Source organism: Parasteatoda tepidariorum, chromosome 4, assembly GCF_982258835.1.
Source record: "Parasteatoda tepidariorum strain Cologne lab strain chromosome 4, Ptep-v5.0, whole genome shotgun sequence".
NCBI lineage: Eukaryota > Metazoa > Arthropoda > Arachnida > Araneae > Theridiidae > Parasteatoda > Parasteatoda tepidariorum.
In genome coordinates this window covers 106,386,372-106,413,044 of record NC_141758.1, presented here as the reverse complement: position 1 = coordinate 106,413,044, position 26,673 = coordinate 106,386,372, and the positions used below count along the sequence as shown (strand labels likewise).

The following is a 26,673-nucleotide window of genomic DNA, read 5'->3' as shown; positions in this document are numbered from 1 at the left end:
ACAACTATTCGTTCGGATAGTATAGCGGAAGACATGCCATTTTTTTTGGGAGTAAAATCTCGATTTTTTCTGACTTTGGCACTCGGAATCAGGGTCTAAATATTATTCTTCTGAATTTAAACTTTCAGAACATTAGTTTTATAGCAAATGGCACCTTTTTAGAGAGTGTACGTGTGGCAGAATTTTTTCGAGCTACCTGCGACAAAACTCTCTAACACTAATATCTTTTTGCAAGATACTTTTAAAAATAACAAACATATATGTTACTAATTTAAAATAACAAAAGCGCTGTTTACAAAAAAAAAAACTATAGAATTTTTTTAAATTGAACATGTAATAATTTTCTGTTTTAACATTATGGGTGAAATTCTACCATTTTGGTGGGAGGGGGATGCCCAAATAATTTTTTTCTCGCATTTTGTAAATAATCATCACGACAAAAAAAAAAAAAAAATCTTGAAATCAGTTGCCGGAAAAAAGATCGATGACGAAATCACTCGAATCGGACTCCTCAAATGCACGTTTTATTTCGAGATTAGGTTGTTGTAATAAATAACGTCGTATAAAAAATATTGGATTTAAAAACTATGGAGAAATCAAAAGCAATAACTGCCAAAAATTCGACAGAATTGTTACTTCAAAATGTAAATACTCAAATGCACGATTCGAATTTTCTACAATGTTTGAAATACATCGGGATATTTAACACTCGCATGAAAATCAATATCAATAACTGCCGAAAATACAATCGAAACATTACATCGATTTGCGATAATATTAGCCTGAAATTGAACTCGTCAAAAGTAATTTTCTGAATGCATGATTCAAATATCGCGTGCAAATTTCTGCGTAAAAAAAAATCTTTCTGCAAGAACTCTGTAACCTTCTCCGACAATGTCGTCGCGTTGCTGCGATTTTGCCACAGGGCTTTATAGAAACTTATATAAATTTTATAATAAAAAAATCACTGAAATAGCAATAATAGGGTTTAAAAAAATCCAATTTAAAATAAAATAAGTCAGTTTATTACAAAAACTTTACAGTTACTGCAATTTTGCTTAGATTTTAATTCGACATACAAACAAACATAAAGAAGTTTATTTTTATAATGAATATACGTCGTCAATGAAGAAAATAATTTTCAGGGGGTCAGTCTCCCTCTCCTGAGTCCTTGTAGTGTCTGTACTCTGGTTTCAGCTCCCACATGCTCTTGTGGGGATTTTTCGCATTGTAGTTGCAGATCTCTTTTAAGATTTCTTTGAGGTATGGCTGAAATGACAATAAACAATCTCGTTGAAAAACAGCAGTTATTCATTTTTGACAATTAAAATAATTTTAAATTGAGGAAATTAAAATGCAAAATTCATGGATTGTACAGGTAACCTGTTTTATAATCTTTGTATGAATAAAGTTTGAAAATCCTGTTTTTAAATACAGTCAAATAGTGAACCTTCAAGGTACCGAAATTTCGGTTCACTATAACCGGTGGTTCACTATAACCGGTAGTTCACTATATCCGTACTGCAAACAATTTTAACTAATTTTTTCCGAATTGCTCCCTTTTATAACACGTTATTTAAATAAATGACCCATAAAAAAATACAAAAAAGATTAAACAATATGTAGTAACAAAAAATTTGTTAACTTTTATTTTTTATTACTCTTGGTCTTGCGTACAATGGGATGTCCTTTATTTAGGGATGGGAAACTGAGATAGAAGAAGCAAACAAGGAAAACTGCTTACGGTTACATTCCACTTAATAGTTTGTTTTAAAAATCGGTTTTTGTATTTTATGTAGAAATTTCAAAATTACCAATAGATGAAGAAAATAATCAGTCTAAGACAAAAAAAAGTCTTGTTCGAACGTTTCGAACAAGAGAGCGAACATTTCGTTCACTATATCCGGGAGTTCACTATAGCGGGGTTTGACTGTACTATCCTAGTTATATAAAAATTTAATTTTACCTAAAGTTTTAATATCAATAGTTTATCATAGTCTCTTTTCTAAACAAGTATCAAGGTGTTATATTTTCAGATTTACTCGCACTACAGCTCCAAATAGCATCACTTCTTTTTAAAGGAAACCATTTGTACAAAGCATCATCTAATTTTGAATCGTTAGCTGGTTTCAGTGATTTACCAATGAATTACACCAATGAAAAAAAAATGGTTGGAATAAAAGAAGTTTCAACTTTGTTTTAGCAAAATTAAAGCAACCAATTGACAAAATTTATATTTTTGTTACTCATATGAAATTATTAATCCCATATAGTCACACAGTACAAAGTGTGCACTTTATTTTGACAGCCTCCTGCATAGATGTGCTTAACAAATGGTTTTCCTTCAATAGTGCACATAAAAATTTAACAATTAACCCAATAGTTAAGCATGCAGGTCACAAGGAAGAATTATAACAACATAGGCTATTTTTTCACATTCTATTACTTTAAATATGTTACAACAGAACACGAATTTGAGTAATAAATTTTTAATGCGTTTGATTTGTGATGATCCATCATAAGTTCTAGTCTATTTCCAATCAACTTTCGATCACCGATCAATTATTTATTGATTTTACAAATTCCAATGCTCCTAACATCACATTATTATTAAACGCGAAATTCTGGTTTGATTTAATACTTTTCAACACACCACATTTTCAACGATTTCGTTATAAATATACATCATTTTTATATAATTTCTTAACAGTTTTCAAAATTTTTACGTATTTACAATATGCAAATTTTGCATTTGATTTATCTCCTTTTTATGGGGACGATTTGCGACAACTCCTTTATAAATCTACGCCTTTTTGCTTGTGTTCAAAATTAAAAAGCTATGAAGCTCAACATTGATGGTCGCAAACTCTGTATTGAGTCGGCTGTTCAACGACAGTAGTAAAATAAATTTATTATATAATTTCACCACTTTTTGACAAGCTCAATGCGCATTTTACAACGATTTCATCATACATTTACGTCATTTACGTATCATTTTTCTGCCCATTTCCACATGGCTTTGCAAATGTTGATGTTTTTAATACGATGTTACTAAGACACGCGAATTTCGAATTTGAGGTATCACTTTTAACCACTCAGTTGGAAAAGATTCAGCCATAAATCCACATCATTTTCCGATCCTGTTTTTCGGTAGTTATCATTTTTTTTGCCATTTTCAGGTTTCAAATTTAAATACCAGTATGCCTGAATGCAATGACGTCATAGCGAAGATAAAAAATTTCCTCTGCAGGTAAAAATAGGGAAATTTTGACAGTTTTTTTTGCATATAATGAGTAATATCAAAAGATTTTCTTTGATAGTGACAAATTTTCCGGTTCGTTCACTTCAATCTGTTTCAGCTCCTGTCTAACAAAATTGTGTTTCGATAGGTCAAAGTTAGTTTTATTCACTTAAAGGAATCTCCCTCCCCCAGCTTTGCAATGTACTTTGGACTAAGAATTCTGGTTTTGTTCTTTTAATTTGATTTCATTCTTTTAATTTTTATTCAATTTATCTGCTTTCTTTTTAAATACTTATCAACTCTTGCAATCATTTATTTCTGTTTTGTAAACAATGTAATTCTTAATTGAGGTGTTTTTATTTCAAAGTTAAATGGATTGTCAATCAGGTGGTGATTATTCTATATAATTATGATTTATTTAGTTTTTTAAGTGTGAGAGACTTCTAAATGTTGAGTATCATTCAATTTTTATTTTGAAAAAAATAATTTACTAAAAATTGAAACAAAAAAAGCTATAGAATACTAGGACATAAGTAACAAGTCAAGAGAAAAATTATATTTTCGGGAATAATTTTGAGTTGCCAGACACGGGGGTTAATTCAGCCCCAATCTCTTTCATGGAATTTACTTTTTGATATTGGGAGTTTCTTAATTGCTTTGGGTAATACCTTAGCTTAGGGGTGCACAACCTTTTTGAGTGATGGGCCACTTGAACAGCAGGTTGACTAACAAAGGGCCGCATGTATATTTACTCATGTTGGTGACAAACATGATGATTTTTATTTTAAAATTGCTGTTCTGAACAATAAATATTTTCATGGGTAAACTTAGTAACATATTTTCCAAAAATTAAATACTTTTAAGAATTAAAATTCATCCAGTAAAAAAACTAATATATATATATATATATATATATATATATATATATATATATATATATATATATATATATATATATATGTAATATAGAATTTCTCATACGAGTCATTCTATATTAACTGGTAAGCTTAAAACATATGTTTCTTATCAAGTTTAAGATGTAGAAGTCGGTCTCTCACAAAGAGCCATAAAAAGTCAAGATGAACCAGATAAGGCCAGATAAAAGATTATGTTCTGAAGTTAATGGGCAATAATTCATCAATGAAGATAGTCCCAAAAGTTCCCACCGTCAGAGTGGCGAGATACTTTTAGCGAATCAAAACCTCAAAATTTTATAAATTGAATGACGTTTCATTCAGATAAGAAGATACTTGCAACCACGCCCTCTCAGAATCTCACTTTAAAAGCTCAGGACAGGCAAAATTGCGTGTCTTTTTCATATTTTCAATGGCTAGATAAAGCTGGGCCAAAACCAAACAATCCCTGCAAAGGGGGAAACCTGATGTAAATATCCAACGCATAATGTTTGCAATACTCCATCTAACGAAATAAAATACCTTTTTAACAGAAGCAGCCTCAATCTCTTCAATTATCTAGCCTTTATAGACATAACATGACATATATATATATATATATATATATATATATATAAATATATCGAATGAGAAAAAGAGATACTATAAACTCTAACAAAAAAAAAGCTATAAAATGTGCAAAAAATAAACGGTGCTCATAGAATAAATGTGTAAAAAAAAATACATACATACCTATTTTGATGAGTAATATAGATTTGAACTAAATATTTTAATTAAAGAAAATTTATAGGGTTTCAGCAAAAACCAAAAATTAAAACGAAACTATTATAGTACATATTAAGATTCAATATTTTGTGAAGAGAAATTGAAAAGATTCAAATTTTTTTCAATTTATTAAAAAAAAAGAAAAAAAGAAGTTCTTGCGGGCCGTGCATCATTAATCGGCGGGCTGCAAGTTGTGCACCCCTACCTGTCAAAGTTTTGGGTCAAAAAAGTCAGATAACTTATATAAATGAATAAAATATATTTTGATTTGAATGAATTAAAGTTATGATAATACCAGTTAAAAGAAACAAAAACTGCTACTGTTAACTAATGATCATGCTTTGCCAAGGAATATATTACATGGATTTGATAAAAAAAAAGAATATTCTGATAAGAATTTTGTGTCTACAATAAATTATGAAATGGGTAACCCAATGGGCGATTTGAATATCAGATATAACTGAGAACACTTTGTCAAATTCTGATAATCATTTAAAATGGCATTTATGTTTTTTATTAATCTTTAAGTTTCAACAAGTATCAATGAATTTCTAAATTTTATTCGACTGCTTGAAAGTTAATAAATTATTATTATATTTCCTGCTAATAACAAATAATTTGATTATAATTATTTATTGTTTAATTTAACTCAAGGCCTATCCCTAATTTTAAAATTACCCTTAGATTCTTTTTAATTTATTTTTGTGAAATTTTTAGCTAAGTTAGACATTTGTTCTGTTTTTATTTTTATTGAAATTAAATTTTTACTGTAAAAAAACTTAAGTTAATAAAGCAATAATTTCTTTAGTCTCTATGACCACCAGTTAAAAATTTAATATGACTCTCATAACTCGTTAAATTGTAAATTTTCGTTGATTTACCATTGCACAAAAAATAGTAAGCTATTGTTCATTTTTATAAGAAAAATAAATATTGAGTAATAGACGTTGTATTAGTTTTTATTTCAAAATATCACTATTGATAATTATTCTATTTCTTAAAAAAATTCTGGTTTTCGCCGACTGAAAGTGTTATTAGAATTTTTGTTTTCAGATATTATGAGATTTCTTGCAAGTTGGAATTATTTATTTATGTATCATTTGTTTTATATTGTGTTTGAAAAGCCATTAATTATTATGTTAATTTAACACAGTTGCTGAATTGGTTCTAGTGATTAAATAAATGGCACAAGAGTTAAAAAGAAACTTACAACAGGCTGCCGTGTTATCTTCTCCAGATCTTTAATATTGTAATATTGATGCTTCTCAAATGCAGCAAAAAGCACATCCATGACTTTATCTTTGTCATCTCTGGCTTTTCGTCCTTCTGCTTTCTTCTTTTGTTCATATTCAATCTGCACATAAAAAACAATAGTAATAAATAAATGCATATTTCAATTGTTCTGTTGACCAGACAGTAACAGAGTGTCTAATCTTGTTTTCGAACTGAAAAAAAAAAGCATTTTCAAAAATGTCTCCAACGGAAGTAATATCATTTGACACCGATAGGTGGTGTTCAGATATGTTTAATATGAGAAGATGTAAGTAACGTCAGAGATTGTATGGGTAGCATTCAAAACAACCAACCTATTAATTTGATTTCATGTGTTAGTGTAGCACAAGTGTAATAACTTTACTACAGTCATACCCCGCTATAGCGTACCTTCAAGGGACCGAAATTTCGGTTCACTATAACCGGGACTTCACTATAACTGTTTTAACATATGCTTGTTGCTTGTAAAACCTGGACCATATCTTGTACGGATGAGGCTATGTTGGGTACCTTTGAGAGAAAGGTCTTGAGAAGTATTTTTGGAGGAATTCAAAGAAATAGCGTGTGGCTTAGAAGATCAAATCTAGAGCTTTATCACTCATATAATGAACCTGACATTATTAACTTTATTAAACGACAAAGAATAAAATGGGCAGGCCATGTTATCAGAATGGACGAAGACCGTACCACAAAAAGAGGTTTCAATGCCAGACCAGTTGGCACACGAAAAAGAGGCAGGTCGAATTTGAGATGGATAGATGGCCTAGACCTTTTGGTCTTAAAAACTAAAAATTGGAAAACACTAACAAAAAAAGGTTAGCCCGGAAAAGACTTCTCGAGAAGGCCAAGACCCACCCTGTGCTGTTGAGCCATAGATGATGATGATACAAAAATTTAATCTTTGCTAACCGAATGGCGGGATATACAGCAAGAGGGACAAAATATTAACTCTCTTGCTGTGTATCCTGCCATTTCCACGGGCAAAATTTGCAAAACTAATGATTTCAGCAGGGATGTATCATTACAGTTTGTGCATCTACTTTCTTCACGTTCATGATTTTATATAGGCTGCTCTGTGGTGTTTAATTGTTTATTCAGATCTAGATAAACAGATGGCTTAGTTGTCTGTAATTGAACAAAATATACAAACATGTTTTGCAGCACTTTGAGTGCCATTTTTTAAGCTTAAAGATGTCAGACAGAGAGTGTTTTGTGAGAGATATAATATACATTTTTGACAATGGTTTTGACACTAATAACTGTACTTGCTCTAATTTCAAGTATATTGAGATAGTTATAACAAAACTTTCAGAGTTTATCAAACTAAAATTCATTTCTAATAAATGTTCTGCATGTATTTAGCATATTTATTTTGTGTACATGTAATACTTTGTGTTTTATAAAATGTATCATAATTTAACCAGTATTAGTTTTCAAAATTTTGCTTTAAATTTTCCAATAAACTTTTTTTATGAATTAATTCTATATTAAAAAGGAAATTCCATTACTAAATAAATTTTTATGCAAATCTTAACTCTAAAACATAAGTAGATTTGAAATGTGCAATAAAAAAATGATTGACTAAAATGTAAATGTTATAAAAACTTTGCTAGAATTAAGTATAACATATTTCTTGAAAAAAGAAAATACTTGAAGATTATTCTAAAGATGAGTTTTTTTTTTTTTTTTTTTTTTTTTGTCACCACGGGAAAAAAAATTACTACCCATTTACCTATCACAAAAACACAATCTTGAAAAACTGAGACTGTAATATAAAATATCAATAAAAAGAAAATGAGATATTTTTGAAAATTTTTAAACTAAATGTATTTTATTTATGGAATAAAACTTTTTAGCTAGACAATTAAAAACGTAAAATAAAATAAAATATTAGATATAGTCGAACAAGAAAAAAAATTAAACTAAAACAACTAATAGCAATAACATACATTATGTTTATGATCAGATATTGGTTTATAGCTCTGCACAGCTTTTTGAAGTTGTTTAACTTGTCTCTCAGGCTGGCTGGCTTTTAGTATAGATGTCCTGAAAAAACAAGAAAACTCGTTAAGAGAAAACATAAATAACACAGAATTATGCAAATGAAAGAGAACTTCATTAATAGCATGAATCCTTAAGACTTATTGTGCCTCAATATTATATTACAAAAAAATTTATTATCTTAGGTTCTTATAAATACAGAAATATATTTTATACTTTGAATCTCATTAATTACTGTATATCCAGCTATATAAGTCGATTTAAAAATTGGAAATTAAGTAGGACATTCGTTGATTGTGAAATATCAATACATAATAAACAATGAGATAAATATGAATAACTATGGATCATCAAATTACTCCTTTCAAAAATTTTTTTAAACATGCATTATTATTAATTAATTTTGCATTTTCTCTTCTCATATTTTCTCTACATATAAAGATTTTATTTTAAAAACATCTACTTTAAATTAATTTCAGAAAAAAAATTAAGAAAAGTTATGACGATTTTTCAAGAGTATTTAAAAAAATATAACACAATTAAAACTTTTTAAATATACAATAAAGCTACAAGCATAAAAATTCCAAAACATCGTCTGTGTCAGATTAGTAATGTAGTCAACAGTGCCGTCATATGGATACCACACTATAATGGATTCAACTTCATCCTAGTTTCAGATATTGCTTAGAATTTTTTTAAAATGTGTTTTAATTAAAAAAAAAAAAAGAAAAAAATATTCTAGTAAGCTTCTTCAGCGGTTGACTTACAATTTCGACATAAATCAGAAATAGGGTGTCGAATACACCAGGATATACGGTAACATTAAATAATTTAATTTTATCGAAAAAATAGGCCTTTCAGATTAAAACATTAATCAAACGTTAGCATAAGCTGTTGATGTATTTTTTACAAGTTAAAGTTGCAAAAAGAATATTAAAACAAGGGAGCTGAAATAAGGTTCTGTTACGCATTAAAAGTACAACCATGATGAAATTAAGATGTACAAAGAAAGGTTTCTTTTGATGCAAAAAAAAGAAGACCAAATTCACGATAAATTATAAACTGATCGTTTACAAAATAGTTTTGATATAACTAGCTAAAGTTCCGTTCTGTGCATGGAAAGATAAAAAACTTAATATTAAAACGAAGAGTTTCAGTGTATGAAGTTTGTCTTAATACTAGAAACGTTTGTGCAAGGATCCTGAAACTTGGAGAGTAATTGCTACCGTAAATTTTAGCCGACTCTAAAAATTATTCAGAAAATTTCATTTATTTATTAGTTAAGGAAGACCATTTGAAAAACTACTTTTTTTCTCAGGTTTAGCCTTGGGCACTGTTAAAAATTAAATAACAGTTTTTAGTTTAAATTATTTAAAAGTTAATATTAGTTATGTTAACTAGTGTACAGCTTTATTTAATAAAAAAAAAGTCTATTGGGCATTCTTTATGTTTAGGTATTTTTTATTCTATCAATAAGCCAGTTTAATTCTAAAGTTGTCTATGCATTTATTTTGTTTAAAGTTGTGCTTCTGAAAGGAGCTTCAAAGAAACTAAATTAAAATCAACGCTAAATAATGCAAAAAAAATAAACAAAATCTTTGTAATGAACAAAATTACAGGAGTAAAGGAACGTATTTGTTTAAGGGTAGCGTAAAAAATTGCCCAAGTATTTATCAACACAAATAATGAACAATTCCTTTTGGTAATTGGTACTGGCATTGTGGTAATAAATGCTGTTTCAAAAAATATAAAATTTAGTACTATAGAATATAATGTGAATAGAGGGACAATAGGTAGGTTTTTTACCAACCCTCTTAAAGGCGTAAATAAAAGAATAAATTTCTTGAATGCAATAAATTTAAAATTATCACAAGTTGACCGTGAGCAAAACTATCATGATACTGAATATTTGATGCATTCAGCTTCAGTATGAAGACTTTTTATTAATACAAAAATGACTGGGAATATTTTTTTAGCTTCTTGAATGATTTTGTAATACCAATTTAATGATTGTTTACTTGGTTTTAACTTATGCAAAGAATGGGTGATCAGCTAGCAAAAAATAAAGTGGTATTAATCAACATTACAAAATTGGGCATAAAATTGAAAGGCATACACTAACACTGTTAAAATAATTATATATACATACATACACAGTGGAACCTGTCTAAATTGACCACCCTCGAGACCAAGTCAAATGGTCACTATATAGAGGTGGTCACTTTATGAAGAGTCTTTAAAAAGGACTCTTTAAATAAAACTTGCAGAAAATGGTCACCTTACTCAGATTCTCACTTTACCCAGGTGGTCACTTTTACATATATATATATATATATATATATATATATATATATATATATATATATATATATATATATATATATATATATATATATATATATATATATATATAATTAACACTTGTACTTTATTTTGATTAAAATTTAATCAGCAAACAACATTCATCATTTCAAAATAAAAAAATTAAAGCACTTCGAAAATGATGCTTCTAATTGCGGCCACTTCAAGTTTGTCAAAATTTACCACATTCAAACATTTCTTTTTAGTACATTTAGTTTTTTTATTATTTCAATTGCCATTGATTTTAAAATATTGAAATTTAGCAGTTGATTTAGTTACTGAGTTTTGAGAAGCATCAGGGCTCAGCGCAGGTCATAGTAGAAAAAGTAGTGAAAAAAAAAATGACTAAAATTTTTTAAAAAGTGATAGATAGTGACTTAATTAAAAACAGTATTAATATTCAGGCAACATCTTAAAAACCTTAAAAATATACAACTTAAGGGAAAAAATTTTGTTTAGAAACATTTATTGTTATAGCTATTTAATTAAAATATGAAGATTTAAAAAACCATGTGAAAAAAAAACTTAGTGGAACTTTGTCAATCATTTGACTGATAAAATGATTATAAAACCAAGTTAATTTACAGCGTATGAATTTGTAATTTTCCAATTTAAAGTTTATGCGTCATAACATAGTATATAAAAAAAGCACAATTTGAAAAATCACATAGAAAGGACTGAAAAAATTCTTAATAACTACTGACCTTTAAAGCAATAAAAAAAAAACATCCAACAGTGTGAAATTACGAGTCAAGAAGAAATTACACAAATTTGCATGACATAATAACATCTTATTAAAAAATTATCAGATTTTTGAAAAGAGAAAAAAATATTAATAAAAAATATAATGTAAAAGTAAACATTTTATTTAGGTTTTTTCTTTTGAAGAAAAAGTAAGAACTTTTAAGCACTTTAAATTTAAAATAAGAACTTTCAAAGAGTGCTTAATTTCTATGATGGAAAATTATGTTCTATTAAGCACATTTAAGACACGTATGTATGAACAGTACAGAAAAAGGAAATTCAATTCAAGGAGAAATACACAAAATTTCATGTTCTGCAGCTCCACAGCAGATAAGAAAATGAAAGTTAAGATAGATGATTAATAAACTCATTGCTCGGTAAAGTGAATGGCTCACTAGCATTTCAAGAGGAATTAAGTGCAAATTGTCGATTTTTCTTCACATATTTAATCCTTTTCAGTGCCCCACCCATTTGGGTGAGTCCCTCTTTACTAGAGAAAGTGGATTGTAACACAATGAGTTTAGAGAAATGCAAAATCTTTCTTTTGATTGAAATGAAAGGAAAATTTAAAAAAAAAGTGAGATAAGTGACTAAGCCTTAAAAACAGTGAATAAAAGTTACTATTTTTTTAAGATAGTGACATTAAGTGAGAAAAGTGACTCATACCTAGCACTGCAAATATCCCACCCGTATGGTCTAAAAATAATTTTTGAACTATTTTTAAAATAAGGCACTAAAAGTTATATTTGCAAACATTGTCTAAATTTTAGGGTTCTAGTATAAACGATTCCGTAGTTATAAGAGACGCAAATATAAACAAAATCTTCATTTTATAATGGGCAAGCTGACAGAACTTCTACATTGTAAGTATCAATCATAGAACATTTTATGGTATAATACTAAATTTTTAATTCAAATTATATAAATATTATTTCAATGAAAAAATCTGAAAAAGAAAAAAAAACATAAATTTATTGTTAACCTTTTAAGAGCCATGTACTGGTTGTCAGCCTTTGGACGACACTCTCCCTTCTGTAAAACATGGCCACCCAAAGCTAGTTTTCCTGCAAAAATATTTAATTTATCAATTACTTACTTTTTAAACACAGGACAAGTGAAATATCAAACAAAGCATAAAGATTAAACAGTAGATAAAATACCATTAGAGAGAAATATTACTGACTACAAAATTTATAGAGAGCAATTCGGCATCAAGTCGCATGAAATCAAATGGCATGGTGCAAAATTCAGGGTTCCCACTCAATTTTAGAAAAAAAAATTCCTTGACTTTCCACGTAAATTTTAATGAAAATTAAGACAGTATTTTCATCAGAAAGCTTTGACTCTTTTATTTGCAATGTGAAATATCAGATTTTCTGTGCAAAAAAATATTTTTAAATAAGGAAGGGAACATTTCAGTTAGACTAAAATGTGAAACTTTTAAAACAAATAATTATAAATTACAATAACATAAATTGATAAATTAAATAACAATAAATTGTAATGGATGTTAGAATTATTTAACTCGAATCTCAATAACTGATTACTATTACTGACAATTTCAAGACTGGTTATTTTCCAGGTATGATATAGGAATATTCCAGGTTTCTGCAAAAAAAATTTCAACCTTCCCTGATTTTTGGAGTTAAAATAAAATTCCCTGACAATTCCAGGTTTTCCCTGACCAATGGGAACCCTGAAAATTTCTACTTTCCAGTTGCCATTGGTGACCACATATTTTGGGCTGGTGACTAAGCTATGTCTTAAATATTGTGTTTAAAAAATTAAAACTGTCATATTTTCCCAGAGTTTGAATTTATGTACCGAAGATTGGGACACAACTTAGGTAGATTTTTAAGACACGAGATTTTTAAGACCACGAGACACGAAATTTGCTAAAATTGGTTGTTAAATGGGTATAATGAACTGAGTGAACATAGGGCTATAATTTACATTTTACAGGTGCAAAGACATATAAACATGAAATGTTAAAAGCATGGAAATATTTCTGAATTTTTTTATATTACTCTTATTATTTTATTTACTTTTAATAAAATGTGGATGATATTAATACAATATTAGAAAGCACAATTTTTGTGGATTATGTGAGCTAATTTAAAGACTATATCTTTTCATTATTATATTTTCTTATTTCAATTATTTTTTAAATATTTTTCTTATTCTCCCAAATTTTTTTTCTTTCTTTTTTTTGTTGTACTTTTTTTATACCTTATAAATAATTTTTCTTTGCATTTTATTAAATGTAAAGAAATGAAAAATTTCACTGCAATTTAATGGACAATAAAAAAAAATTAACTACTTAACATAACTTTTCCATTAGAAATTCGACAAAGTAAGAAAAAATTTAGACAGCAAAAATGCTGAGTTTCTTTTTCATAAGATGACCACAAGACTGAAATCAGATAATAAGTCTGATGAAAGATGGATATTTATTGGATAGTCCCTAAATTTGAACTCTCATAAATTATTTTTTAAGAGTTATTAAGTTTAATTATTATTCACTCAAATAAAAAAAATTATACAAGCAGTTTGAAGCAATATGAGCAGTTGTTCCAAATCTATATTTTTTTTTTAAAAAAAAGGGTAAAATAACAAAAATGGGTGTAAAATGACGAAACAATTCCATAAAAAAGGTGAGGTTAATGAAGAAAATTTTTTGATAAAATATTGATTCAACAATAATTTTATTCTTCTGAGGTAAAAAGGGAAGACACAAAAGGGCTTTCATTTTTTCCACTAACTCCTTTTCATTTGAAATATATTTCAAATTTCACATTTTGAATCAAAACATACTAGTTCCCACATTGACAAACTTAGTTTTTCTTATTTCTTTTCATGAAAGAGATTAAAAAAAAAAAAAAAAAAACAAATAAAAACTAAATGATTATTTCAAAATAGCATGTTTTCTAAAATAACATATTCTGCTATATTTTGACTGACTACACAAAGAAAAACATCTGTCAAGAAAGAAGAAAAAAAAACATAAATACATTTAATGAAAAATATTTTATTTTTTTAAAGCAAATTATCTCAATAGGGATTTCTTTTCAAACAATGTTTTTGCTTTGTACACGACTACACATGAACTTTTGAATCCTGCTAAGATAAGGTCTAAACAGACCATTGCACTTGGGCGATACACCTACTTTACAAACAGTTACAATGGTATTCTAAATAAGGATTTACTTTAATGGAATGAGGTAATCATTTAAAATAGTTACCAGAAGTATTATCATCACCACCGTCTGAACCTGAAAATATACAAAATAAATATGACTAAAACAATATTACATTAGTAAATAATAATTGGGCCAACATGGGTTACATAACCTTCAGATTTCATTCAAAAATTTTAAAAGATTTGTGAAAGTTCTATGCATACTTCACTCAAGAAATTATATTAATTCCCTTTATATATATATATATATATATATATATATATATATATATATATATATATATATATATATATATATATATATATATATATATATATAAATATATTTCTTCTTATGTACAGAATTTTAGTAATTTTTAAAATTAATAAAGGGTAAAGAAAATATTAAAACTGTTTCAAACAACAAATTTAAATTCAATGCAGCATTTTTGTTTTGCGATTCATTCTAAATGTATTTGAATATAAATTTTTTTTTAAAATATTCAATAAAATATATTCTAAATTTACAATTTTGAATAGTTGTAAATTATATTAAACTCATTCAGACTAGTATGAAGAAAAAAAACTGTTTTTTTCATGATAACAATAACAAATAAACATGATGCAACTATCACAAATTAAATACAATATCTAAAATAAGTTTTTCTTTAGTTCAAAGATTCACTTTACATGAGTCTCAGTTCATGATGCTAATTGATTGAATTTTCCAGTAAACAATAAAACAAGTTTAAAAAAAAGATTGCTGGATCAGTATGTAATTCAGGAATTTCATCCATACTAAATTGTATAACTGAGATATCTAGAACTCTCTACTCGTTCAAGTAGTTAGGAGTAAAATATTATTAATTACCTAAACACCTATTTTAACAAGAGAGCTCTTTATGTTACTAAAACCTGAAATCAAACAATAGTTGGGCATAAAAATAATGATTTAACAAATAGGTTGTAAAATGACTGACTATATCAGCTTATACAGCAAAAGAAAAATACATGATTAATATTATGTATGTATAGATGCAAATAAATACTATATATAATATATATAAATAAATATATATAATATATATATATAAATAAATATATATAATATATATAAATAAATATATATAATATATATATAAATAAATATATATAATATATATAAATAAATATATATAATATATAAAAATAAATATATATATAATATATATAAATAAATATAATATATATAAATATATGTATACAAGATGAAAGGAAAAATATACGAAAATACATGCACAACATACAGTAAAAGCTTAATACAACAAGTGTGACAAATTACAAGAAGTCAATTATTTCACCAAATTTCAAAGTCATCATCATAAAAATGCTAATATCAAAGATAAGAAAATTTTATGTTTACTTGAAGTTAAAAAGCCCTAGCTTTCCACTATAAAAAATTTTTTTTTAGGGAAATGCATATTTCTGTTTTTCAAGTGAGAAATCTTATATGGAAAAGGTCTAAATGCAAGACATTTTTTACTTATTTTTGATATCAATACATAACAGTAAAAATAGTTTCCTTTTCACAATTGTAACCATTTATTTATTTTTATAAAGCAATGTGTGAGTAACCACCAGTTAAATAATCTTTTTCCCAAGAAAAGAGAAGTTTTTCTTTTTTTAAATCTTACCACACACTTAAAAAACTGTCTCTTGTTGATGCCTCCTCCCCTATTTTGCTTATCAAGGATATCAAACGTTATTGTATTTAATTTTCTTCCTGCAAAAACTTGTTACAATTTTGTTGTTTTTTTTACATTGATGTTATAGATATTTCTACCTTTCATAAAGTCCGCATATAAGTAATTCAGTCTATAAACAGTAGGCAAAAGCTGCCTATCTAGATAGGCATTTTAAATCAAAAAAGTTTTTTAAAATAATATATACATAGATGGCAACACAGATAGGAAAAAATCCAGTACAATGTAAATTTAACTATGACAATATAAATTTCATGATAACTGTTCCATAATATTTTAAGTATTTTTCATATAGGGAAATTAGGGAATTTGAAATGGCTTTTTTTATTATGTTAACTTTTAATTTTAAGTAGTATAAAATAAATCATTATCGACAAGTAAATCATTATTGATGTTTAAGAGATTTTATAATCAATTAAAAGTGTAAAAAGTAAAAATAAGCTGAAATTTTTAGAACAAAGAAAAAGAAAAGCTTTGAACTGATTACTATAAGTGAGGTCCGTTTCATTATGCACTAGTAATATATACATAATTAGATATTCAAGCAAGCGATAAGTTGTGTAAAAATTCTATTCCAATAAGGATTTTTTTCAAAAACTTACTCCATTATAGAGAATTTTCTAAAATGTACAAAAACTAGGAGAATTTTAATTATATCAGGAGAAAATGGCAAAATCCAGTAGTCTACTGGTAAATCCAGGAGAGTTGGCAGCTATGTATATAATATGAAACAACCAAGTGTATTTCATTTTTAGTCTTTATATTAATCTTTCAACATTAAATGTGGTGCACTTGCTTTAAGCTAAATAAGTAAATAAATAATAAAAAAAACCATACAAAATTTTATTGGAAAAAAAAAAGACACTTCACAAAATTTTTCATTCTAAAAATATGAATAATATTGATTTCAATTTTACTTCTTGTAATCGTTTGAACCTTGAATAACTTTTGATCTAATAGATCTTCATGTTTTAAGACTCAATCTTAATGGTTCAAAAAGCTAATGTGCTAACAATTAGCTCAAATATTCTAAGTCATTAAGTGCTGATGATATTTTCAGATACAAAATCAGACACAAAAACATACTTTATCAAAATAAACACTGCTTTTTTGACCCCCAAAATATAGGGTATTTTTAAATTAGGGGCGCACAACCTGCCACCCGAAGGGCCACATGCGGCTGCGGGAGCTCCTGAAAGCAATAATTTTCTTTTTGAAAAGTAAAAATTTAGAATCTTTTTAATTTCTCTTCACAGAATATTGAATCATAATACGTATAGTTAAGTTTTAATTTTTGCTTAAGCCCTATAATTTTTTTTAAAATATTTAGTTAAAATTTATATTACTCCTTATTCATTTATTCTATGAGCATTATACTTTTTTTTTTTATTAGAGTTTATAGCATCTCTTTTCCTCAAATATATATATATACCCAGAAGCAGAAAGTGCCTAAAACTGTGACGTGCGTCGCAGAACAATTTGCATCTTGAAAAAGGGACGATGATTTCCTGCAAGCCCAAACCCTTACCCGGCCACCTGCCTCCGGTAGTCTTGCAGAACAATCCCCAACCCTAATCTCATACATTCTTCAACAGGTTTTTAAGGCAGCCCTTATTTTAATGTTCGAACCTTCATTTTATTAATAATTAGGCATTTTATTAATAATTCATTATTATCGTCATTAACAAAATTTTGTACTTCAAAAGTGATTGGAAAATTGACAAATCAAGAATGTTTGCCTTGGTTAAAAAAATAATGTTGTGTATCTGTGTATGATCCTGTATTTTAATAAATGAAAATATAGTATTTTAACGTAAAGTTGACTTTTTTTCGCTGTGAAATGCTTGCAGAACATTTGAAAATATTCTGCTTATGGGTATATATATATATGTATATAGTTGAATGAATTTTAATAACTGAAGTATTTAATTTTAGGAAAATATGTTACTAAATTTACCGATAAATGTATTTATTGTTCTGAGCACCAATTTTGAGATAAAAATTATTATATTTGCTACCAACATGACTAAATATGTGTGCGGCCTTTCTTTAGTCAACCTGCTGTGCAAGTGGCTCTTCACTCAAAAAGATTGCACACCCCTATTTTAAATGAATTAAAAAAATTTTACGCACAATTATTCAATTGGTTTATCCAAAGATAATTTCAAGCAAAAATAATTTTCAGTAAAAATTTATTACTTTTTGTTGTTTTACTTAAAAAAAGTAGAAAAAAAATTTGAAAATAAAGGTTTAAAATTTGTTCACCATTTTAAAGAATGAAATTTTACATGAAAAAATTCTAAATTTGAGTAAAATCAGTCGAATAGCTCTTGAGAAATCGGATTTTAAACATAAGACTTTTCCAAAAGTCGATTTCTCGGGAGCTATTCGATCGATTTCGATAAAACTTAGTATTTGGCTCCTTAAAATGGCATTCTTTAAAATTATGTAAAAATTTATATACCTTACAATTTAACTTTTTTTGACTATTACTAAATGAAATAACAAAAAATAATAAATATTTCCTAAAAGTTACATTTGGCAAGAAATTATCTTCAGATAAAAGAATTTTAAAATTGTAGTAAAAAGTTTTCAATTTGTTAAAGAGTTCTAGAGATATAGTGAAATATAAAAAAAGTAAAATTAATATTAAGGGGTCCAAACTTCATACCGCTATCATGACCAGACTATTGGGACCATATTTCCCAGATTGCGACCACGCTCCGTACATTTTGGTGGTCGAAAATTTGAATCCATTGAAAAAAAATTATGTTTGTTCAGAGAAAGTGAGTTTTTGTGTCTGATTTTGTAACTTCAAATATCATCTGCATTAATTAATTTGCATATTTGTGGTCACCTCCTCAAGCCAATAAGATTAGATTGAGTTTTAGAACGTGAAGATCAGATAATTAGATCAAAAGTTATTGAGGAGGGGGGTCCAGTTTTATTTTGCGCACTGTACAAAGAATTTCAAAGCAATAAATTTGTTTCACTTGAACAATCAAGGCATTTAGTTTGAATCCACTAAGTACCTGCATATAAAAGGCAATGATGTAATATGATATTAGGAAGTGTTGTAATTTTCTCCTTCAGCTAATAAGAAAAAAAATTTATTATATACTTAAATTTTGGTAGAAATTTTGCCTATACATTATTTACTTATTTTTTTTTTTTTTTTGTGCTTGAGAATTGCAAGTCCACTGGGATATGTAATAACTTGTTTTTCATATCCTCTCTAGGACTGTTGGTGCATTTGACATTTTATAGTGCATAAGATAAGATAAAAATTTTCCTATTGACATACCATTTTTAAAATTGGCAATTATTAAGCAAATAAATTTGAAATTAAAAAGAAATAAGTCTTACCAAAAACTGCAAGAGTTTGATGCGAAATATTAGAAATCACGAAGCGATGCTCTTTAGGAATATCATTATTTGTTGTTTTCCCATCAGCAGATTTCAACATATCATCTGACAGAGAAAATGAGATATCTGTTTTTCCTCCATTTCTACAAAACATAATATAAGTAAGACAAAACGGCTTAAAAAGAAAATATCTGTTCTAATTAAGGATGTAATGAATATTCGGTTAGCTGAATATTTGGTTTAGTATTAGGTCGAAGGTTCGTCAAAGAAATTTTTTGTTTAAGGTCTTTTATAAATGGCTCAGGCGATAGAGCGTTCATCTTCAAAGAGCGTTCAAACTCTGAGGGGAACAGAGTTTGAATTCCAGCGATGGTTGGTCCATGCGAATTCCACACCAATTACAGTGCTGACGCAAAAATATCCTCAGTGGTAGACGGATCATGGTTTAGAGTCCCCTTGCCATCTGGCTAATCATGCAAGGTTTTCACAGTTTTCCTCTCAAATGCATGTTAGTTCAATAAAAAAAAAAAATGCTCCACGAAGGCAAATTTCACCCAATACTTGATCCAGGAGTTTCCTTGTCTTCAGGATTGGATTCAAAATTACAAGGCTGTGTAGTTGAATATTAGTAGTCGTAAGCCGAAAAAATTGGGTCTGCTGTTTAACAATGGTTATAAAATAAAATTTGTACAGATTTGATAAATAATAATCTAATATTGTAGCTTTTATTATACATAAATTTTATTAGAAATAATTTTATACATATTTAAGTATTAAAACTTATTAGTTTACGTTTCGAAAAACAAATAGAAAAGTGAAATTTAAAGAATTAGATCTAGATTATTTTATACTGAATCACGAGTTTTACAATTGTATTGTAGATATTTTTTTAAAATTTATCTTTATTGTTAATAATTATATTTACCTCATTTGTAATCACTTTCATCTTAATTATTCTGCTCAGTAATGTAATTAATATGCACATGTGCTCATTTACTAACCCGTTCTTCATAATAAAGAAACCTTTCTTTCACGTCAGTGTAGTATTTAACGTACTTAAGTTCACTCTGCGCAGATTTTTTGTAGATTACGTGGTTAGTCAACATCATTAGAAGCACAAGGCAAAATAAAATAAACTATAATCCAGTAAAAAATGAAACCTTGTAATCTTCAGACGTCCAGCTTCACTCAAAGGTGCAGACTTTTCCCATAATGATGATATATATTTCGGCACCTGAAAAACAAAAACATTCAATGACGAATAATAAACAATAAAAGTTCATAGAGAAACATGATTGGCAACACATTGAACACAACCTAAAAAATACAGGAAATCGCTTGTAACTTTCACATCAAGTGATTTCCCAGGGGTCATTTTAAGAGATATTTGGGTCTTTTAACAGTCCCTTCACCGAATAGAACAACATTCAGTGAAACCACGGTTAAGCAGACATTCTTGGGACCGGAAAAATTGTATTTTATGGGGAAGGGTACCCTAATAACTAAGTTTAACAACAAAAAGAATATGAAAGAAGAAACATACAAAAAGAATACAGGGGTAGCAGCAAAGTTTTTTAAAATTTTAGGGTAATTTTAGGAACTTTTTTCAAAAAATTTTAGGTAAATTTTAGGGGTAATATATGATTTTGCTAGGATAAAAACAGATCACACGGTGGTTTATTACATAACAGAAGATTATTACAATTCATCCACACATATCATAAATAATTGCAAGCCATAAAATAAAGCTCTGAAATTTATTAAGTCAAGAATGAAATCTCTAAAGAGTAAAAATGAAATTTCAACTTTACATATTACCTATCAGAAATTAAGTGCATAATTCAGGAACAGGCAAAAGTGAGAATAAATCAAGAGAAAAAATAAATTAACACTAACTTGAATTTTTATTTAATTTTCACCTTCTTAATCAAAACTTTATTATTACCTTACTTTATTAAGAAAAACTATTGAGTGATATTATTAGATTTCAAATCAGCAATTTATATTAGAAGTTAGAGAAAAACAAATTAATCATGATCATTTTTCTAAAATATTCTTGATATGATTTGTGAGATTCTTTTACTGCCCTCAATAGCGTTGTGGTGATCTTCAACACTCCTCCATAATTTCGAATGGTATCTTTGATTAGTCTAAGCGACATAATAGTATACTCATGGTGACTCACATTAAGCATTGCTTTATTTATCGAAAAACCTCTCTCAGGATCAGAATTCCCATGTGGCAAAATTAAAACAGTTTTAATTAACGCAGTTAAATTCTTATATTTTAGATTATTGCTTTTTTATTTATATTTAGCCTATAACTCTAATTTTTTAGGAACACCAACAAAATTTTATCAGATTTTTAGGAATTTTAGGGTTTGCACATACTTTTAGGAATTTTATGAATTTTAGGGGGAATGCGACCCCTGAGAATATGAAAGAAGAAACATACAAAAAGAATATGAAAGAAGAAACATATAAAAAAATATGAAAGAAGAAACATAAAAAAAGAATATGAAAAAAGTTTAATATAAATACATAATTCTAGATGTAGCCATACAAAAAAAAATGAGTATAATTTTTCTATTAACACAGATATTCAACTTACTCATATGATACTGAATAAGAGATTTTAGCCTCCGTTAGTTTCAATTATTAGGTTTATACTAACACTAACTAACACTTACCTATCACTAGATAAGAAATGTGGCTAATAACTCCTTGAAAGTAAACCTCCCAGGATTCACAGGAGAAAAAAGCAATGCATACCTCTGGAGTTGATTATTCACAATTGATCATCTATCAAGAGTCTGAATTAATGTTTCATTTATATGAACACTTCAAAGATTATAAATCTGTTCACTCTTTTTTCTTTACCCCAGCTGTGTTAAATACAGTCTTCAAATTGATTAGAAAATGAAAGAAATTTTCAGTGGGGAAGAAGCATTGAGAGCATTTAAGACTTCATTTCAACTTGAAGAGTCTCATAACCTGTGTCATTCAGTTGAAAAGATCAAAAGATGCCGATGTCCAAATTATTTCATAAGAGCATGTATTATTTTATCTCCTTTCTTTGCAAAGATAAGGCAAGGTGGCAGGAGAAAGATTGGTTTTTTACTAGTGAAATAGCTTAATGATAGTTTCAGTTATGGATAGGGCGAAAAATTTAGCAGTTTTAAAAATGGTGAAAAGTTGAATATTTGCTTCACTTAAAGCAGAAACAGTTTATGCATTCAAATTTAAAAAAAAAAAGTAGTGTCCTGTTTGAAGAGACAGAAAAAAAACGTTTCAGGGCAAAAATGACTGTCCGCGTCCAGTTACGCGAGTGTCCGCTTTGTACATAATGGTTTATTCATAAAAGATTTATGGGGAATTAAAAGATGTCTGTAATGAGAGGCGTCCATTTTGCAGGAGTGTCCACATCAGGAGGTTTTACTGTATTCATAAAAATGGAACAAAAAATTTAGTTTCAGAGTTTTAAAATATTTTCTATTTAAAAAACGGTCTCTTCAAAAAGCTTTTGAAAATAGGATTTAACGAAGTTTTGAATTCGTAACTTTAAAATTACAACTCCTTGAAAACACATGATATTTGTACTATAAAACATGACCTTACTCAATCAGCAGAAAGAACCAGATCAGAGCTCATTCTAGGCAGAAAAAAGGGCAGGGTGCAGAAGTTTAAAAAAAGGGCATTATTATTCTAAAAAGGCAATCATTTCTTTCTATGGTCTTTACACATTCTAAATAATTATGATTTAACGATAGTGGAAGTAACTGCAAACTTTCAAAGACAAGTGCAACAAGGGGGTGTGATGGCTATTTTTCCTTTCCAATATAAATCTATGTATTGACAGCAATGACAAACTAAATAAAGAGTTGAAAATAACAAAAATTTAAAAAATCCATAGTAGAGTTTGAGGTAAAAACAAAGAAGGGTTGAGGAAAAAAAGCCCAAAAAGGGTATGGAGTCTATTATATCAGGGCACTAATTTACTTCAGGGGCAACAGGGTGGATTCTTTTGACTAAAAGGGCAGCATGGTGCTACGCCCTGTTTACCCTGCCTAGAATGAGCTCTGAACCAGATCCTAAAGTAATTTCAGATGCAGAAGATAAGTAGATTTGTCACAGATTTTTAAACCTCTCACAAATAGCATAGACAGAAAACTGGAGTTTTTAAACTTTTCTTCACAAAATTGCAAAATTTATAAAAAATATGAACAGATATTTCACACAAACACTAACTCTCTTCCTCACATAAAGTACAAAAGAAATGACACCATAAAATAAATATATAGAGTCATTCATATTCAAATGTTTTTGAAATTTAATATTGCAATTTGCAGTACTTAACAATTATAATCAATCATCAATTTTTGTAATTATGCACGATATAAAAACTGAGCATTACGATTCGTATTAAGGCGTCTTAAAAATTCAACATCGAAATTAGAATTATTAAAATCCAACATTGCAATTCATATTAAAAATGATTTTAAAATCTAATATGGCCATTCATATTCATGCAGTTTTAAAATCCAATTACTAGATTCAAATTCATGCAATTTAAAAATCCAGTTGCGAGATTCAGAATCATGTGATATTAAAATCCAATATCTCGATTCAAATTCATGCAATTTAAATATCCAATCAGGGTTCTATCTAGGCCAAATTTACTACCATTTAGCGGTACCTTCACAAATTCAACTTAAGGAAAATTTCACAAAATACTTTCTTAAATTTTATTTTTGTTTTCCATAAAAAATGATGAATCCATATTTTTATGTTGATTTTTTAATATAATTCTTAATTTTGACAAATTATGTCTAAATTTTCCCAAAATAGGTACCTCTCTGAAAAACCAAGACAGACCCCTGCCAATAATATCGAGATTCATAATCATGTGATTTTAAAATTCAATATCTCAATTAATATTCATGCAATTTAAAAATCAAATGTCGAGATTCATATTTATGTGATTTTATAATACAATATCTTGATTTAAATTTATTCACTTTAAAAATTTATTATCAAGATTCATACTCATGTGATTTATAAATCCAATATCTCGACTCAAATTCATGCAATTTTAAAATTTAATATAGAGATTCATATTTACACAAATTTAGAATACAATATATATTTCTTGAATAAGTAATTATTTAGGTGTGATTTTCTTTATTAGTAAGTAATGTAATTATAAATGTTAGTTCAAAACATAATGTTAAATATGAAACATGTAGGATGTTATATAAATTTTTCGCACATCAATTTTCAGGGTTTTTCATAATTATCCTTGATTGGCTTATCATGCTTTGTGTTCCTATTTTTGTTTTGAACAAGTTGGCAGCTATGCAGGTGTTTTGAACATTCTGTTGAGATATAAACATTTATAAGCTCATTTGAAATAAATAGGAACAGTTTACCTTCTACGATATAGAAGACACAAAGCTTAAACTCAATCATAGCAAATTACTATCAAAAATGTTTTCATGTTGTTCATATTGAGAGACACATAATATAAAAGAAAAAGTTAAAATTTTTTTTTACCCTAAATACTATATTAACAGTTTTATTTGGCATTAAATAAAATTTTTAGACATAAACAAATAAAAATAAATAGGGGGAATATATAGAATTGATTGAAACTCTTTATACATCCTTGAAAACGATTCTAGGTTAAATAAAAAATTAAGAGACGGAAATTGAAATTTTACTACAGTCGAACTCGTTTATAACGAGCACAAAGGGACCGTAACGTGTACTCGCTAAATCCGAGTGCTCGTAATAAACGGGTCCAAAGGGACCGTAACGTGTACTCGCTAAATCCGAGTGCTCGTAATAAACGGGTCCAAAGGTGGGGGGGGTCTTGGGAGGACAAATGATTGAGTTTACTGAAAATTTAATTAACACTTACTTACTTTAATTACATTAATTAATACTACTCAATTTAATGACAACTAACCCCCCCTCTAACCAGCAAAAAATTTTCAGTTGCACTACAGTCTTAAAGGAAAGAAACAATAAATGGAACGAAACAATAACGGAAAGAAACAATAAAAATAAAGGTTAGAGTGATAAGGGCAATTAAGTTTAAGTTCGCGTTTTTTTTTTCTTTTCTTCCTTTTTTTCGATTTCGCACTCATTTCTTATCATTTTAAAAAAAAAAAGATAAGACAGAAAGGCTAGAAAGATGAGAAAAAAGATTGCAAGACAGAAAAATATTGCTCGCTAAAACCGGGTCTTGCTCGTTAAAAGCAACTTCTGTTCCATAGACTTCACATTGATCCAATCAAATATTCTCGTTTTCCTCGGTTAATCCGAGTTCTCGTTAAATCCGAGCTCGTTATAAACGAGTTCGACTGTACTCAATAAAATTTTCTCCTGGAAGTGATTTAATGACGGATTAAGAAATAATTTTATTTCACCCCATCCAGTTCGAAACGCTCCATCTTTTGTTACTTAAAAAAAGAAAAAGCTATTAAAAAATTGTTACTTTTACGAGCCAAACTCCTCTCGAAGCATTAGAGCAATCTAAGTCCCTTTCTGATCCAGTTTTTTGTCGTTTATGCGAACTGCCAGAGTCCATAATTCTATTGGCTCTAAAATGTAAGAATGAACTTCACTTTAAACAGTCTAGAAATTCAAAACTTCATTGCATAGATATAAAGTACTATATTAGTCCCTGCTTCTTTGCAATGTTGGTATTTTTGAGGGATTGGTTACAATATTAGGGAATTTTTATTTAGCTCAGGTTTGTTTGCGCTTGCAGCTGGCATATGACAAAAAAAATAGAGCTTTTCACTTATGACGTAGTTTGTACTCATGACGCGCACTTCTCTCATCATGCAGCGATTAGTATAGACCCCAAACCTCGCAGACTTCGAACACGGACGGTGACGTCACTATTCCCCGAAGTCTATTCTATACCACCGTCCGATAGTAAAACAAAATCCAAACCTCGCAACTCCCGAAGAGAGCGGTGAAGGGAATCCCAGCCCTCGAGCAAAGGTTCGGACCCTCCCCCTAGGAAGTGACGTTTTGTATCGATAGTTATAAGAAAGTGACCAATGGCTTTTGTTTATCC

The 26,673-nt window shown here is 28.2% G+C and overlaps 1 protein-coding gene across 2 annotated transcripts; it reads right to left on the bottom strand.

Moving 5' to 3' along the window:
- Positions 1-1,002: 1,002 nt before the first annotated feature.
- TfIIFbeta (transcription factor TFIIFbeta) lies at positions 1,003-26,432 on the bottom strand. Of its 2 annotated transcripts, none has more exons than XM_087161880.1 (8): positions 26,083-26,432; positions 20,745-20,818; positions 19,585-19,727; positions 14,541-14,570; positions 12,281-12,362; positions 8,142-8,238; positions 6,131-6,274; positions 1,003-1,269 (listed from the first exon to the last, which is right to left on the bottom strand). In XM_087161880.1, exons 1-8 carry the CDS (start codon positions 26,173-26,175, stop codon positions 1,150-1,152), a joined length of 783 nt encoding a protein of 260 aa, XP_087018006.1. In that variant the 5' UTR covers positions 26,176-26,432; the 3' UTR covers positions 1,003-1,149. The 2 variants fall into 2 exon arrangements, with proteins under 2 accessions (XP_087018006.1, XP_087018007.1); XM_087161881.1 differs by having other exon boundaries at positions 19,585-20,580; positions 20,703-20,818; positions 26,083-26,310.
- Positions 26,433-26,673: the final 241 nt, after the last annotated feature.